At 40.5% G+C, this 17,508-nt stretch overlaps 1 protein-coding gene across 3 annotated transcripts; it reads left to right on the forward strand.

The window, feature by feature from the left end:
• The first annotated feature begins 1,641 nt into the window (after positions 1–1,641).
• bmal1a (basic helix-loop-helix ARNT like 1a) lies at positions 1,642–16,639 on the forward strand. 3 transcript variants are annotated; one of them, XM_076264636.1, is made up of 19 exons: positions 1,642–1,761; positions 6,456–6,520; positions 6,670–6,814; positions 6,921–6,941; positions 8,372–8,410; positions 8,556–8,594; positions 8,942–9,099; positions 9,551–9,630; positions 9,724–9,816; positions 9,901–10,018; positions 10,629–10,778; positions 11,260–11,506; positions 13,862–13,968; positions 14,091–14,241; positions 14,479–14,564; positions 14,959–15,067; positions 15,199–15,292; positions 15,696–15,789; positions 15,922–16,639. In XM_076264636.1, the coding sequence occupies exons 2-19, from the start codon at positions 6,508–6,510 to the stop codon at positions 16,077–16,079; spliced, it is 1,902 nt and encodes a 633-aa protein (XP_076120751.1). In that variant the 5' UTR covers positions 1,642–1,761; positions 6,456–6,507; the 3' UTR covers positions 16,080–16,639. The 3 variants fall into 3 exon arrangements, with proteins under 3 accessions (XP_076120751.1, XP_076120750.1, XP_076120752.1); XM_076264635.1 differs by having other exon boundaries at positions 1,642–1,757; XM_076264637.1 differs by lacking the exon at positions 8,372–8,410 and having other exon boundaries at positions 1,642–1,757.
• The last annotated feature ends 869 nt before the right edge of the window (positions 16,640–17,508 follow it).

Genomic DNA, 17,508 nt, shown 5'->3' on the forward strand with positions numbered 1-17,508 from the left:
TGCAGCTACAAAAGAGGATAGGAATAGACTACAGACAGTGGGGAAATTTGGAGATTTGGAGATCTTTTTGAGTTCACACTCACATATACAAGGAATTTGGTAGTGGCTATTGGTGTCACTCTTAACAGTAGGCAATATATAGACAATAGACACCAAAACATTATTATAGACAGAACAACATAGGCCTAGCTACCAATTATAGACAACGTAAAGTATGCTAATATGACGAGTAGGCCTAGTATTAAGGCGAGACACGGCAGGTGAAAACATAGTTTTTTCATATGCACTGGTCAATTTAGAGATTTGGGCTAATTTGCTACCTTAGCATGTATTCTTTCACATTACAACAACAAAGTCCGATTTACACATTTAGGTGTTTATTTCATTACATTTTGTCTACTCGCGCCTGTATATTTCGCCTAAATTCACCATAGACTCTATATATACAGTCTATGAAATTCACCAAAGGTTAGCCTTCTAACGTTTCATGCTCTACCGCGACCGTGATACGAAACATGTGTAGTGGTAGTACCATGGGTAGTACTGTTGGAAAGCTCTGTTTTTCCTGCATGACGTTCTGCAATCCAAATATGGACACTTCCTTTGTATCCGCAACCAATCGCGAAAGTTCAAAGGCGAGTCTAGGCTGAGAACGGAATCTCATATATCTCGCATATGTAGCGCCTATGTACACCAAACTTTCCAGTTATACACTTACCAGTATTCTGAAGATATTTACAGAGGGATTTGTTAATAAATTATTCCTGCCCTGATTTATGTGACATTTTAATAAAAAAAGTATGGCAAAAATCGACTCTGAAATCCCTCTGTAATTTTATTTTCATCTTGTGTGTAAACAAAATGAAAAAATTAATTTTGTACCTGGCTTTATCATATGTTCAGATCTATCTACCGAAAATATATGCAAAATCGCGCATATTAAATGAGATGATGCCTAATTTGCATAATGAAACATTCGAATTTCAAAAAACTTGTAATACATTTTTTGTTCATACTTGTTTAAGTAATCAACTGAGGAAGTTTATTGGTAATGTCTATTATTTTAAAATTGTAGCCTATTCACCTGTAGTGTCTTGCCTTAAGGAATTATTAACTGGGCAACAGCAAACATGAACTAAATTTAAGACACTAAAATGAGAGAAACACATAGGCTTCATTGTTCAAATGCTAGTCCAGTTGGTTAAGTAAGGTAAGTAAGTTGTGGCACTGCCCGTCAGTCTTTCCTTCATGAGGCTATCTCCCCCACCAGGTTTACATCTAAGGCACCTTACATTTTTATTCAACCTAGTTAGATAATTCTGCAAGTTAACCAATTATTTTGTGCATTTATTGGAGACGTGTATTTACTCTACTTCAACATCCTACCCAGAAATGCTTAAATGGTAGCATAAGCCTACTAAAGGTGGGGTACTTCTGACACAAGCACACGTTACATACTCCTTTTACCCTTTTACACAACGATCATAGACTTGGAGGATGTATTTGTCATTCCATTGGCTGATAGCGATGTCCTTTGTGGCTTTTACTGTGTAAACTGTGCTTGGATTGGCTGTAACACTACATGCCTTATTCCAGAGAAATGATTGGATAAAAATATAGGTTAGTGTTTCGACAGTCATGACGAGGAGAAGAAAGTAGGTCACAGACCGATGCCATTTATGTCACACATTTTTTCAAGTAACGTTAGACTTCGCATCTGGGAAGGGAAAGCTACATGATATGCCCTAAAATCAGAGGCAAGTATGTTTTTTGATTATTGATCATGTTAATGTGTTCTTGTGTCGTATGAAGTCGATGAACAATGTGTTTTCTCCCCTAGTGACATAGCTAGCTAGAACTATTGATTTGCAGTAGGAGGGGCATTCTCTTCTTCAGGGTTCTCCCTCTGTAGGTGCAGTAGGACAACTAGCTGAACTGGTATTTGCTCTGGGCTATGTTGCGATTTCTCAAATGATGGATAGGTCATTGTCACGAAAATGAGTACTTTGTCAACTCAGACCTAAGTCGATATAGTATTTATTTAATCCCCTGCAGGGACATACGTTATGGCTAGGGAGCCTTTGCATATTTGATTAGCTTCTATCCGCCTAATTTCTGTCGAACATCTTTGTCAGATAGTTTCACAACCAGGTGTCGCTTTATTAACTATATCACGATATTGAAATCTGGCGAAGATCACAGTTTCCTTCCTAGCGGTCTGTTAGATGTATCCTTCATGTCATTCCATTTGATCTAGCTAGTCAAGTTGCATTTATTGTGCTTTAGCATCAACGTTAGCTTATGCTACGTTTCTGTTGCGCTGTGCCGAGCTGCCAAAGTCCATACGTAACGCTAGCTGACCGTAGACGGTCTAATCCACCATGATTTAACTAACAACGTTACATATCGGTAATGTAAATTCGTTAAGGTTAAATGTGCATCGTAATTTGTGGCGACGATAATTAACTCAAAAATGTATTTAGTATTGAATGATGCCTCCCTTCCCGTCTGACGTCAGTCTGGAAGAGAGATGGGGGTGAATCATGAGTGATGTGGGTAGGTTATTACAGTCAGCCACATTAACGTTATGCGGAAATATTAGCACGCTAACATTTAATGATTTTAATCAGAGCCATCTCTATGGCTCTTTTAATGTTATGTTGTGAATTTCGAGATGGCTTCCTAGATGTCATCCACAAACGGATTATAACTAAATTGTTTTTGTTGCAACTTCATGGTCATTACAGACACGTAAAATGTTGAAGATTGAGGGTTTTCATTTTTGTACCTGCATCGTACGTAGTTTCTTTGGGTAACAAGGACTGTCTTTCATGTATATAACTGGCTTGTTTAGCTAAGACACTGCGGCGCGTGTTTCCATATTCAAACCGTATAGAACAGTTTATTATTCAAACACACAATGTATGGCAAAGTTTTTTTTTTTTTTATCCCTTCTGATATATCCATCAGATTCTCTACGATGCCACCGGCCCTGGCTATACGAGGACACCCCAAGCTTGTGTTTGCTAATTTGACTCAATTTTGCTAACTTAACTCAATTTTTTCACAAGCCTCGGATATTTAATATGTAACTACAGGTTGAGATAAAGAGTAAAGAATTCATGTTACTGACGTTCGTTTAAAGATGCATGCTGTTGCGGTAATTTGTGTAAGTAAATACATTTCAAGTGACGTTAATGCTTCCAAAGATGAGGATTGGGTTACGCATGGGTGTTCCGCTGGTTGGAGTAGGCTATGTGAGTGAGCACAGCACAGCCGTGTGGGAATATGGCTCAGAGTCAAATGGGAAGATGCCATCTCCAGTAAAATGCACTATAATTCATCTTGCACTAATTTCACTACTGTGCACTTGCTGATAGACGAATAAGGGGCATTTGTACTCTTGATTTTTTCTTTACCCTTATCTATGATCTACACCAAGTAATAAAGGGTTTCCAGGGAACATGCACACTGATGGAAAAAATGTATAGCCTATTTGGTGCACCTCAAATATTACATTCAAATTTAAGCTATTGTGAGGCGCTTAAGTGAAAAGTTACAGTATTTGTATGTCGCTTTGGACAAAAGCGTCTGCTAAATACCATAACCCTAAAAGCCTTTGCCTCATAAAAACTTAATGTATTTAAATGGGGTCTGGGGGCTATTGTTTGCCTTATGATGGCAGGGATTCTCTAGGTGCATGTGTGATGTTAGGCCCTGACAGTGCTTGAATTTTCCAGCATCTAAGCTACTGTATTTCAGCAGACTGGTGACTTTAAGTGGGATGCAGACTGATCAGCAGGCAGAACGCAAATGCTCAAAACCCACTTTTTGAAAACGTGTCAATGAATGCTGGTGGCAAGTGGTTAAAGTGTGAGGAAAATAGTTTAAATATTGGCTCACTTCCAAAAACAGTCTAAGCAGTGTCGCTCTATAATTTATATAATTAATCTATAGTTTAAAGCATTTACTTTAAAGTTCCGAGTAAGCTTTCTAACAGTGGGGGGAGGGGGGGGGGTCAATATGTAGCGTCCACATCTCTACCCACTCAGCACAGCAGTACGTACATTCAAAACAACTTTGATGTTTGTTCACAGTCCTAGGTCTGTTAATAGGAAACAAAACAAGCCATAAAGAATCCCAGCTGATCAACGTGATGCTTCAGGAGCACGGAAGGGAGGGGTGTCATTTGATTGGCTGTTGATCACAAATATCAGCAATCTTTTGCAATACACAAATCGCTGACTGCATCTTTACATATGGATCAAGATAAGATGTGTTTTGTCAAGCTCATATCAACTTGTTGTGCTCCTGGCCTGTGTAACTAAGAACCCTACATAAAAATAAATGTCAACACTATAACTGTGTCACTTGCATCTTAATACATTGATTGGAAGGATTTTTTTCCTATTCCAAAGCATATTTATCCTTATTTTTAGTCTACAAAGTTATGCATGAGTCAAGTACAAAGTAGTGAGCTAGGGGCTAATGTGCTGAAAAATAGTCAACTGTTGATAATAAAATGAAAAATGACCAAAATAACCAATGACCATTAATCTAAATGGAAAAATAGAATGTATAGGTTTAGGTTACTAAATAATAACATTCCAGACTTAAAGGCTGCACTCAGTGAACACAGACCTCTGCTAAGGCTTGCCATATCTGAAAATGGGAACATGAGTCCGATCTGCTTGAACATTCAATGGGTTCTTCATTGGCCCAATCCTCCACCTTTTTGCCAATTTTCATGAAAATAGATCCAGTTTTTTTGTGTAATCCAGCAAACACACAAACCACACCAAACACATAATCTCCTCTGTGGTAGAGGAGAAACATTAAATGTTTCGCTAGGCTACTTTACAAGTCATGGTTCAATTAAATTGTGTTGTCATTACAATCAAACTGCATAAGGGCTTGTTTGGAAGTTGGCAAATGCAATTTAAAAGAATAGATAGAAGAATAATTGCAACATTGCCTATTTACTATAACAACATTGTGCTTTACAATAATAGCCAGCATTATCCCTCTGATTTCAGGTGTTAATCATGAATTACAATACAACAGGGTGTCTCTCGCCCGTCTCTCGCCAAATTCTAAAGTCTGATCAGAATTCTTAGTCTGGTAATACACATTTGGATTTGATTATGGGACGTGTTTCAACCTAGCCTTATTTGTGTAAAAGCACTTTGGGTTGCCATTGGTATGAAATGTGCTATATAAATAAAATTGCCTTGCCTTGCCTTGCCTTGCCTTGCCTTGCCTTGCCTTGCCTTGCCTTGCCTTGCCTTGCCTTGCCTTGCCTTGCCTTGCCTAGCCAGGAAGCCAGCCTGAATGCGATAGTGCAATATCAACATATCTTTTTCTCCAGTGGCAGCAATGTTGTTAACCAAATCAACTCAAGCACACTCAGGTGATGAGGATGACTGCTTCATTGTTGCTCATATGTCCATCATCGTATAAAGCCTGCCCAAACAATTTGATTGGCACAAATACATCTTAACTGGGCATATAGACTTACCCCCCACCCCCCAAATGTTGTGGGTAAGACTTTCAGGATATTAGCCATTAGCTGCGTCTAATAGACCTCTTAAGTTCGCCTACAAAAAGTGCCATCTTTGCCCATATAAGGGTGTTCATCAAAGCTACTTATTTATGGCAAGTTGCACTGAAAATTTGCTCTAAGTTTGCCGAAGATCACAGTACCTACTCGAAGGCAGAGAACAAAAATGTGTAGAGCAAAATGTCTGCATTTCAGACTTCTTTGTCCCCGCGAGAGTTTAACAGGTGAGATAATTCAAAATCCCCATGTTATTTTCCCAGAGGAAAAATTGCAAGATTTCGGATCTCCTTATATGGGCAAGCTTTTTTTGTTGGCAAACTTCAGAGGTCTATGCAAAAAGCCTAAGGAGAAATTAGTCAGAGTATGTAATTTTGGGTAAGATTGTTGATATTTGCACTCAACAGCCAATCAAATGACTTGAGTTCCTTCCATGCTTCTTCTATTTACTTCTATGTATATACTACTGTTAATATACGTTTTATGGACGTTTTGTACGATTGTTGCTGTTGTTTTTGTTGTTTGAAGGTGATGGGTAGCTACAGATTAAACCAACACTATTCAACAGTTTGCTACTTTTTGAGGAATGCTTTTATCAGGCAACTAGTTAGTCAAAAGTAATTTTGATGGTATGTCTATATAGGTCAGATAAATAGGCTGGAACACACTGCAAAAATGAAAGAACTTTTCCCAGCATGACATTGCAGGATATATCTGAATGACACCAGTTAGCATGTTAGCAAGTTTCTAGCTGTGGCAACAAGGCTCTGGGTGGTGTTTTAGGTAGCTAGCTAGTTTTAGGCCAGAACCCACATTACGGTCTGTAATAAATCTAATTTCAGCTCGAAGTGCCTAAAAACTATGAACAAATGTTTAAAATGTACACTTCTTTTTGTAGATCACAGACATTTTAGTGGATGGAAGGACATACTTTGATAACCTCGACCTGAATGAATCTCTGTGGTAAGTTTGCATATCTTGTTAACTGCCAAATCTCCTCTGTCCCATTCGATGTCTCTTTCAACCGTGATTCCTGCTTCTCCACAGCAGAAGTAATCCATATAAACACAAAGTAGGAGATTGTGAGTGTCTGTGCTGCTGTTTCGTTTCAGATCTAATGGCAGACCAAAGAATGGACATTTCCTCAACAATGAATGAGTTCATGTCCCCCAGCTCAACTGATCTAATAAGCAGTTCCATCAGCACACCAGGCATGGACTACAACCGCAAGAGGAAGGGCAGCACCACGGACTACCAGTGAGTAAACACCATACTAAAACACACACCATGTAGATGCTAACTTCAGTACTCCTGTCTTCTGTTAGTGCACATTTTAAGAGTCTGTTTTTGTCTTTGTTTGCAGAATTGATGGCTTTTCATTTGAGTGAGTATGGATAGTCATGGCACTTTTTATGGGAGGGGGTGTAGTTATTTTTTATATACACATAGCCTACACACAACCTTAGTACATTTACAACCTTCTACAATTTGATGTCCTTATGAAAACTTTTCTAAGTTTACGAGTTTAGGTATATAAATTGCTGTCATACTATGACTGCAGACTGAGCACTGGTGTATCTGTTCCCTAGTGTATAGCTCCCTCTAGAGGCTCAGTTTAGTGATGTCTTAATGATAACCTCTCACCCTGGAAATGTCCTCTGTGAGTTGTTTAATGTACCCCTGCAACTCTTAATGACAGTATTGGATTCCTCTAGCACAGTGTTTCCCAAACTGAGGAGGGCTGCGCAGGGAAAATATATATATTTTCTTCTTTGCCCTTAGTAATCATTAACAATTTGCCTGAAATAACAGGCTATTGAAATCTTATTTTATTCAAAGTGGTTCTAAACCTGACTTTAATCTGCTGTTTTGCACATTCACAGCGATGCCATTTATATTGGTCAAGGAATGTTGCACTTGTATTACACTTGCCACTTGCATGTAACTAACAGCCAATCACACCTCAACCACTTCCCAACAACATAACTCCATTCAGAAGTAGCAAAAAGCTGTCTGCTACATTTACAATTACATTTATTAATTTAGCAGAAACTTCTATCCAAAGCGACTTATATATATCAGTTATATTGCAAGAGCCATTCTACCTAGAGCAATTTGGGGTTGAATGCCTTGCTCAAGGGCACCGGTGGGAGCCAGGAATTGAACCCACAACTTTTCCGGCTGTTGCATGCTAGCCTCAGGTCCTTAACCACTACTCTACCACTGCCCTATGCTTCATCACGCTGTGTGGATTATGCGTCAAAATACAAAAACAAACACGTTTTTTCGTGGCAGGGGCAATAATCCGCAAAAAAAAATTGCTTTGTATTCTTAATATCATGGTGGTGTGCATGAGATTTTCTCATGGGAAATAGTGTGTGCCGCAAGATAGAGGAGTTTGGGAAACACTGCGCTAGCAGAAATGTATTTTTTGAAAATCAATTCACAAAGAGTTTGCTGGAATTGTGGTTATATCTCTGAATGTGGAATGTTTTGGTATTATTTATTATTTTTTATTCCATCAAAAAGTTTGCCATATTTGAGTCTAAATATGGATTAAGAACAGAATAAAAATACATTTTCATTTTGGGAAAACTGAATTATGGAAAACATACATACATGAACATACAAAACCCGACCTTACAGGAAACATAGATGTTGTCAAAACTGATAGAGGCGTCAAAATGGGGGAAATATCGTACACTGGCAATAAGCATGAAATAAACCGTCCTCACAGAATTTGATCAGGCTAGTCTGTGTACATAGTGAGTTCAATTCCTATTCTCAAGCTAATGTGAATGTATGTCTTTTAAGGGATAGCATGGACACAGACAAGGATAAACAGCTTGGGAGGTAAAATCATTAAGACCGTCGTCATTATAGAATACACAGTTATGTGGGAGATTTCAGTCGCAGTATAATGGGTTGACCGTAGCGTGACACTTTTTTTTTTTAATTTTTTAAGGATTAACATTTTTATGTGTTCTCTATTTTGCAGAGACTGTGCTGATCAACAAGGCCGGATTAAAAATGCCAGGTACATGACTGTTAAGGAATTGTCATTTGTGTTTAGGCTCAGCCTGGTTATATACCAACAACGTGCTAAACACGCAACAAGTGTGTACAGAAAAGTGACGTGTACTGGAATATATGGAGGACAAACAATAATGTTAAAAGTGGAATCACAGGAATTTGTAGCTGTAATATATCTAAATAGTCAGAATTTCACAGTTACATATATTAGTTACTTATACAGGCAAATGTGATCCTGTTGATGATTGCTGTCAGATAGTTTCTGTTGAGACTGTTTGAGAGACGAGTTATGTTCCCAGTGGTTTGGGAAGGATCGCCTCTTACTTTGTGTTATCCGCCATCTGAACTCAGGGAGGCCCACAGCCAGATTGAGAAACGTCGGAGGGACAAGATGAACAGCTTCATTGATGAACTGGCGTCTTTAGTGCCCACCTGCAATGCCATGTCTCGCAAACTGGACAAGCTAACCGTGCTGCGCATGGCTGTTCAGCACATGAAGACCCTCAGAGGTAAGACGGGTCATTCTTGCAGAGGCCGTGTTAAATATGTCTATCACTTAAAGCCTTTTGTCAGAGTACTACACCCACTGCACTTACAACCAGAGGATGTGCTAGGGTGCAGATATTTACAAAGATGCAGAAAAGTTTTTTTTTATTTTTAATTTCAGTACCAAGTTTACTAAGAAAAAAAATGATGTGTGAAATTAACAAGACCTTGTTTGCTACACTTCAAATGGACACAAAAAAGATTCTGTTGAGAACTCTGAAAAGAAGTCTGTTACAACTGCAGTCAGTCATGAACTCCATGTTGCCTTGTTGAGTTCCGGCCACGGGTCATGTCATGGGTCATGTCATGAGTCTTCTGTGTTCCATGACCACAGCTGGTCACTGGTTGCTCTACTGTGTATCAGCCTTTGTGACCTCCCGCAGCTCTTAACATTTGATATCCCACTTTCTCCAGGGGCCACCAATCCGTACACTGAGGCCAACTATAAACCTGCATTTCTGTCAGATGACGAACTTAAGCACTTAATACTAAGGGTGAGTTGAATCTCCCAGCAGTTGTTTTTTGTATGTGTTTCACTTTTGTCACAAGTGAGAAGATGTGACTGTTCCCTCTGTCTTCCCATGCAGGCCGCTGACGGCTTTCTCTTTGTTGTTGGCTGTGACCGTGGAAAGATCCTGTTTGTTTCAGAGAGTGTTTATAAAATCCTCAATTATAGCCAGGTACATATTGCAAAAGCTACAGTTGACCATAGAATGTTGTATAATCATCACGCAGTGTCCGCTCACTACTGTTTCTGTTTTCAGAATGACCTGATTGGCCAGAGTCTGTTTGATTACCTGCATCCTAAAGATATTGCCAAAGTCAAAGAGCAGTTGTCATCATCAGACACCGCACCGCGGGAAAGACTCATCGATGCTAAAAGTAAAGCTCAACAGATCTTCTAATGCTAGCATTAGATGCTCAACATGGTTAAAGGAACTCGACAACTGTTTGGGAAATTAAGCAGATACATACTCGGAACTACATTCTCATGTTGGCAAAGCACCACTACTTGGGCGCAGTAACACGCAATCACTGTGTCTAGGTAGCCGTGCTTTGCCCGCATGAGAATATAGTTCTGACTTTGTATCTGCTTAGAAAATTGCTGTGTCTCATTTTACATTGGCATATGTACATGTGAATACACAAGTCACAACACACAAGTCAATAAATTAAAACATTTTGGAGTTGTTAGGAAGTCTGTTTTGTCACTTTTGGAAGCTAAAGGCTAAATCCCACTTCCAGCTAATTATTTTAATCAGATACAGCCATGGGAAAACATTACAATGTCATCTCAACAAAACTGAATGAGACTCTTAGTCAAATGGAAATGTCCCTTGTTCTTAGCCATGCGTTTTGTACATGTAATATAAGCAGTATGGGAAGCAGTGGTGACACTGACTGTAATATAATGGATTCTCTCTCTCTCTGTCTCTCTCTCTCTCTCTCTCTCTCTCTCTCTCTCTCTCTCTCTCTCTCCTATCTCTCTCAGCTGGCCTTCCTGTGAAGACGGACATCACTCCTGGCCCGTCCAGACTGTGCTCAGGAGCCAGGCGCTCCTTCTTCTGCCGGATGAAGTGCAACAGACCCTCCGTCAAAATGGAGGACAAGGACTTTTCCTCCACCTGTTCAAAAAAGAAAGGTTTGTTGAAAGAGTTGTTGAGTGAAGGGCTGTGTGCTTCTCATTATGAGTATTAATGAGATGCCGTTGTGTATCCCATTGTAGTGTTATGTAAATGAGGACATTACACAGTAATCACTCTTCGCTGAAGGGGACATTTTAGGTCATGCAGAACAGCAGACAAGTGACAGAGGCCTCATGAAAAATGTAGACTTCATTATTATTATATTTTGCAAGGCAACAAATAGTGATGTTTCTTCCCCCTTTTGAAAGTTAGATTAGTTTAGATTAGATTACTGGTAGATTAGATTTGATTCAACTTTATCGTCATTGTGCAGAGTACAAGTACAGAGACAACGAAATGCAGTTTGTGTCTAACCAGAAGTGCAAAAAAGCAGAAAAGTGCAATGTGATATACACATATACTCTATCTATACTCTTGAAAGTTTTAAATGTCTTTCCTATTTTAAACAAGATAATCCCTTTCTCTTTGAACCTTTAGCTGACCGCAAGAGTTTCTGCACCATCCATAGCACAGGATATTTGAAAAGCTGGCCACCCACCAAGATGGGCCTGGACGACGACAACGAGCCTGATAATGAAGGCTGCAACCTGAGCTGCTTGGTGGCCATTGGCCGGCTGCACCCTCACATTGTGCCCCAACCAATGAATGGAGACATTCGCGTTAAACCCACTGAATACGTCTCCCGCCATGCCATAGATGGCAAATTTGTGTTCGTTGACCAGAGGTGAGTGTGAAATGATGTGACATGGTCAGAGGTGGAACAGTTTAGATTTCAGCTTCACATCAGTGAGCCATAAACAGTATAAACAAATGTACTTGAGAGAAATTATTCAATGACAATTTTAATTCAACGGCACATCATTTTCCAAAACTGGCAAATCTAACAAGAATATCAAACAAGGGCATTACATGTCTCTTTTACCATTGACAGGAAAATAAACAAAATAAAATAATTAAGGTATGTTGACCAAACACAAACCAAAACAAAACATGTTGCCACTCTTAAGAGAAGTAACTCTTGACTGAATTAATATGGTCATTTTAAAAGAGAATTGAAGACTCCTGACAAGAAACACCTTCAAATTGTTTTAACTTAGATATAAAATATCTTTAACTTCATAATTCAAGTGTAATAAACGTCTTTTCTCTTCTCCACTCTCTCTCCCTTTACACTGGCTCCCTGACCTTCAAGTGCAGAGATAGCCCCAGATAGCAACCATTCTGACAGCTAAGTCAGAGAAGATCTGTGCCTTATGGTTAAGTGTTAGTGTTTTCCATACTGCTGGTACCAGCAAGGGTGCCCTAAATGGTGACCAAAGAATATCCTTTACCTTTGTGAAAAGGAGAGGAGAGAAGGAGTTAGACTTCAAACATTTAACAAAATCTTGGCTTCAGTTTAGTTGAGAATAGTTCAGTAAATCAAACTAGTTTGAATCCCAAGCAAAAAACAAAAATAATTCTCTTATTGAGAGGAAGCAAAAAATTCAATACAGTTAACAGTCAGATGCATCTTACTACAGATATGTGACCTTCATGCATATCAGCTGGCCAACACACACACACTCTCACTCAGGGCTCATGTCGACTGACAGGAACGAAGACGGACTTAGTCTTTAGTTGCAATACATACAACACATAACATGTAGCCTATAGTCTCCTAATTATTCTGTGGTATATTTGATTGGCTGACACACAATGTTAGCAGCACTGGGATGTTTTGAATAGGCGTCCCCACCTTTATCTTAGTTGGGCCCAACTAATGCTGCTGACCATGTGTGGCTGCCACAGACAGACAAAGCTGCCAAGTAAGTTAACTTTCCCTTAACAACGCAGATGAGGCGGAAGTTTTCTTCGATTCAAATAGCTTTGCAGCTCCGAACAAACTATGCCAATTAGTAGTTCAAGCAGGGACAGGTTGACACTCAGACATGTTCGTATCAGAGAGTACCTTTAGCAGACAATTGCAAAGCACACATACACATAAACTGACTCATGTTCCTGATTGGTTATCTTAAAGTGACTGGTCTCAAAATTTGACAGATAGACTTTCTTTGCCAGAGTCCAATTTAGCAAACCCAGTGATAGTGATCCTTCTCAAATACCCAGACCCAGCCCGGAACAACTGACTCTTCCGGAGATTCGTTGACGTAGGCCAATCTGTGTGCGCACATAATCTGTTCCTTCTTTTCACGGGGCCAAAATGCCTGGGCCGGATAGCTGCAGCTACAGACCGCTTAAGGTTTCTGTACTGACTATCACCCAAAACTGTCTATTCAGTTCAGAAAGATAGGGGCCCTACTCAACCGAATCTCCCTTTGCCCAGCTAAGGGCAGTCCTAATAGCACTTTAAAAGGAACAAAATGTACTACTCACCAAAAGTGCGTCTTACCAGCGGGTTGAGGGATCACACACAGGAGGTTTGGATTTTAGGAAAAATAATTCTTAATTCAATAGATCAATATAATTCTTATCAATCTCGGTAGAACCTCCATAAACTTATTGTAATTTTGATACGACAGATGAATAGAGACCCAGTCAGACCAATAGTATGAAAAATCAGGTTTATTTACAATGATGCGCATCAAGAGAGACAGCATGACTTCACCTAAAGATCCATCAGCTGCTCTGATGACTGGGTCTCTATTCATCTGTGGTATCAAAATTACCATCATACTGTACTGCACTTCAAATGGCCGTGAAGCACACAGGCTTCACTGTGTTCTACAGTAGATGCACATTTTAATTGTTTATTTAGATAGTGACAGTGCATATTAATGGACATCAGTACAAGTACACAATGTAAATATGCTAGAATTAGCGCCATACACAGAGCATCATCACATTACACAGTGCTAAATGTCCGACAACAATTGCTGCAACTCTTAATAGTCCATGTGACTAAATGGTCCACAACCAATCACAGCTCATCACCTCTCTCTATTTTCACATAAGAAATTCCAAAATAATTTCCAAAAAATCCCCTTTTAAAATGTGTTTTGATATCAGTTCATTCATATTTGAGTTGACAATAATGCTAATATACAGTCAGTTGTTAATCAAAGTTTTTGTCTTTGTTTAGGGCCACGGCAATACTTGCATATTTACCCCAAGAGCTTCTAGGTACTTCCTTCTATGAGTATTTCCACCAGGATGACATTGGACACCTGGCCGAATGTCACAGACAAGGTATCATTTTCATCATTAGCTTAATTTGACAAAGACATGACTAAAACTGTAAGATGGTTTGCAGATAAGAAGTTCTAAGTGGTCATTGTTGGAGTCTGATGAGCTGTCTCATGCATTGCTAGTGCTGCAGATGCGGGAGAAAATCAATACAAACTGTTACAAGTTCAAGATCAAGGACGGCTCCTTCATCACCCTGAGAAGCCGCTGGTTCAGCTTCATGAACCCCTGGACTAAAGAGGTGGAATACATCGTCTCCACAAACACAGTGGTCTCGTAAGTGCAGCCGCATTCTACTCTTCATTGCACATTCATATAAGGATCAGTATGATTTATTGTTAAAGGTACAGTGTACATGACCTTTTCCGAGTCGAGTCTAAATTTGTGCTTCCTAGTGGTTAAATATCAAGGATTTGTGAATAGTAAAATAAATAGTAATTGTCAACCAATAAATGGGTTTATGATGTTTGTGCTTGTGTGTCTGTGAATTTCACACCGGTCCTCTCTTCACAGAGGGAGTTTGCTTGATGGAGCCGATCCCAATTACCCCCAGCCAGCGTCATCGCCTCAGAGCATGGACAGTGTGTTAACATCAGAGGGTGAGCTTCATCAGCAGCTCTCCTCTCCTCTCTGTTCTCTCCTCTCCTCTCCTCTACGTGCTCTCCTTTAGTAGTCTGAGGCTCTTTTGGTGCTCAATCTTGTACTCTGTAAAGGACACGTTCAGGTCAACACTGCTCATGTGACATTAGAGGATATTCTACTTGTTCATCATTAGGTTCAGAGTCAATACAGAATCTGTACATTAAGTACCAACATGAGACCAGTTGTTTAAGGTTTGTGTAGAGACCATAATGTCTTGTATAGCCACATTGATGTTCTGGCAAACTCCAAAGTGAATGTTGTTGATGCGCAGAGATGTGGGGGTCTGTGAAGGATGGGAATGTGACGTGTTGGTGATGGTGATGAGTTGGTGACTGGCGTGTGTGTCCACAGGAGGAGGGAGGCGTGCACTTCAGACGGTGCCTGGCATTCCTGGGGGCACACGTGCTGGAGCTGGCAAGATCGGCCGCATGATCGCTGAAGAAGTCATGGAGATCCAGAGGTGAGGGAAAGGACGTGTGTGTGTGTGTGTGTGTGTGTGTGTGTGTGTGTGTGTGTGTGTGTGGGGTGCAGTAAGTATGTTTTGTCCCCTTATCTGGCCCTGATGTTCCTGTGTCCTCCTCCTGTGTGCAGAATTCGAGGCTCGTCTCCCTCCAGCTGCGGCTCCAGCCCTCTGAACATCACCAGCACGCCCCCTCCTGACACCTGCTCGCCCGGGGGGAAGAAGGTCAGAGCCCATGGGAGCTGAGCGGAAGTGTGCTCTGTAGCTCCATCACCACACACACACACACACACGTCAGCACGCTTCATTTCCACACACACACACACTTCTCGGCACGCTTCACTTCACTCATCAGAATATAACCGTGTCTGCATGATACAAGTGGTGATAGACTCGTGTCTTATGAAAGGCTTTGCTGTGTCTTATGCACGACCAAATCTGAAGTGAAATACTCTTTTGGACAACACCAGTGTTCCACAGATAATTGTTCACTCAACAATTTAAAGATGTGACCTTTAGGGACGTCGGATCACTCACTGTAATTTGAGTGGGTGGTGGAAATGATTTGTCATTTGTAGGATGTTGCCTTCTGTCCTTCTCATGGTTATATTTTTTGTATCGTTTGCAGATTCAGAACGGAGGAACTCCAGATCTTCCCTCTGGAGGAATGGTGTCAGGACCGGATTCGATAGGATACCCATACTCTAACAACTCAATCATGAGTGAGTTACGGCTTTGTGTTTGTGTGTGTGTGCGTGTGTGCGTGTGTGTGTGTGTGTGTGTGTGTGTGTGTGTGTGTGTGTTGTAACTCCATCTTGATCCTTTATTTCTATTTGTTTCATTCCTACCTCTAGGTGACAACTCCCACCTGAGTATTGACATCATGGACGAGCCCGGGTCCAGCAGCCCCAGCAATGACGAGGCGGCCATGGCGGTGATCATGAGCCTGCTGGAGGCCGACGCTGGCCTGGGAGGCCCGGTGGACTTCAGCGACCTGCCCTGGCCCCTGTGAAGGGGGGGGTGGGGAGCTCTGTCGAACTGAAGGGGAAGGGGGTGGGGTGCCTAGACGCTGGTAGGTTATGAAAAACTCCTGGACCTGAGAAGCTGGCACCTATGGAGGCATATCAGCAGGACGCATGCCACTGCCCCTGTGCTGCTGAGAATGAGAGGTGCAGGGCTGTTGTCAAATAGGAACTTACACACACACACACACACATGCACAGAACACACATGCTTCAGTTCACACATACGCCTTTCCCTGCCAGACGTACTTCCATACTGCCTGTTCACAACAACATGCAAGTTAAGGCCCTCCTGTCCTCTGTATTTACCAGACCCGTCCCCTTATGCTCTTATCCCTTGAGGAAAGTCTCATTTTTGTTTTAGTGTTTTGATGTTTTTACACTACAAATGGTTTCAATGTTAAATATTCTTTATGTGAATTGTATCAAATCTTGTAATTCTATCATGTAAGAAATATTAATGCAAAGTATATATGGTAAAGTGTATTGTATCAGCAGTGAGATATTTTTAAAATAAAAGATATTTGTTTCTCTTGCTATTGAAATGAAATGTATGTAGTTTTTTGTAGTTTGACGCTGATCTAGTAATTGCAGTGTGACTGAGTAATTTGAAGCTTTATCAAATTGAGCTGTAATGTTTTAATGTTGTTCTCAATAACCACTTTAGCATGACCTGGATGATGCAAACCATCCTTCTGCCCAGTTACTACATCATGAGAAAGTGGCTATTACCCCATTGGTCCCGGGCTGAGATATTTTTGTAATATGTTGCCATCCAGTGGCAGAATGCTAGAAGCCAGTGAATGATGAGAGGTGCATTGCCTTGCAACGTGATGGAGAGTTCCCGCTTTTAGGCCTTTCTCTATTTTTTTTCTGTCAGTTAACATTCTCTGGGTTCATATTTATTGATCTGTGCCCCCCTCTTATCATGACCAGTATGATGCTTGTATGGGGAAGAATACACCTCCAACAAACAGAATGTTATTCAAACACTTGTTGACGGCCTGATGACTTGTAGTTAAATATAGTATGTATGCTGTAAAAATTAATTATAATCTAAAGATATGAAACAAGTGACACCAAGATGATGTTAGATGAAATGCTTCAATGCTCACCTGCACTGATCCCTTAACAATAGGAACAGCACTGCAGGTCTGTCATTTTATGCCCACATACACGTTGGCACGTCTGCCAGGAGTAGAAGCCCTGAGTCAGCCTGAGGAGGAAGTGCCCACTCAGTAAACGCTGATGTGATGACTCCCAACTACCGGTTCTCGTTTCTCCGTCCTATGTGTGGTAATAAACTGAACATTGAAACTGCTGTAGCTACAAATGCATTTGAACTTAAGAATGACTGGAAGAAGGTATACAAACTCAATGGTGCTGTTTACAGAGTTAGTGTTTCTCCTCATGGATTGT

This window comes from Alosa pseudoharengus, unplaced genomic scaffold (genome assembly GCF_046254945.1).
Source record: "Alosa pseudoharengus isolate Yale_2024_CS ecotype anadromous, Long Island Sound unplaced genomic scaffold, YU_APseudo_1.1 YU_APseudo_1.1_scf_10, whole genome shotgun sequence".
NCBI lineage: Eukaryota > Metazoa > Chordata > Actinopteri > Clupeiformes > Clupeidae > Alosa > Alosa pseudoharengus.

Excerpts from the sequence above, each read along its gene's own strand:
- bmal1a (XM_076264636.1), top strand. Across the intron at positions 8,411-8,555 it reads AAGGATAAACAGCTTGGGAG|AGACTGTGCTGATCAACAAG; the intron begins GTAAAATCATTA and ends TCTATTTTGCAG. Across the intron at positions 11,507-13,861 it reads TTTGTGTTCGTTGACCAGAG|GGCCACGGCAATACTTGCAT; the intron begins GTGAGTGTGAAA and ends GTCTTTGTTTAG.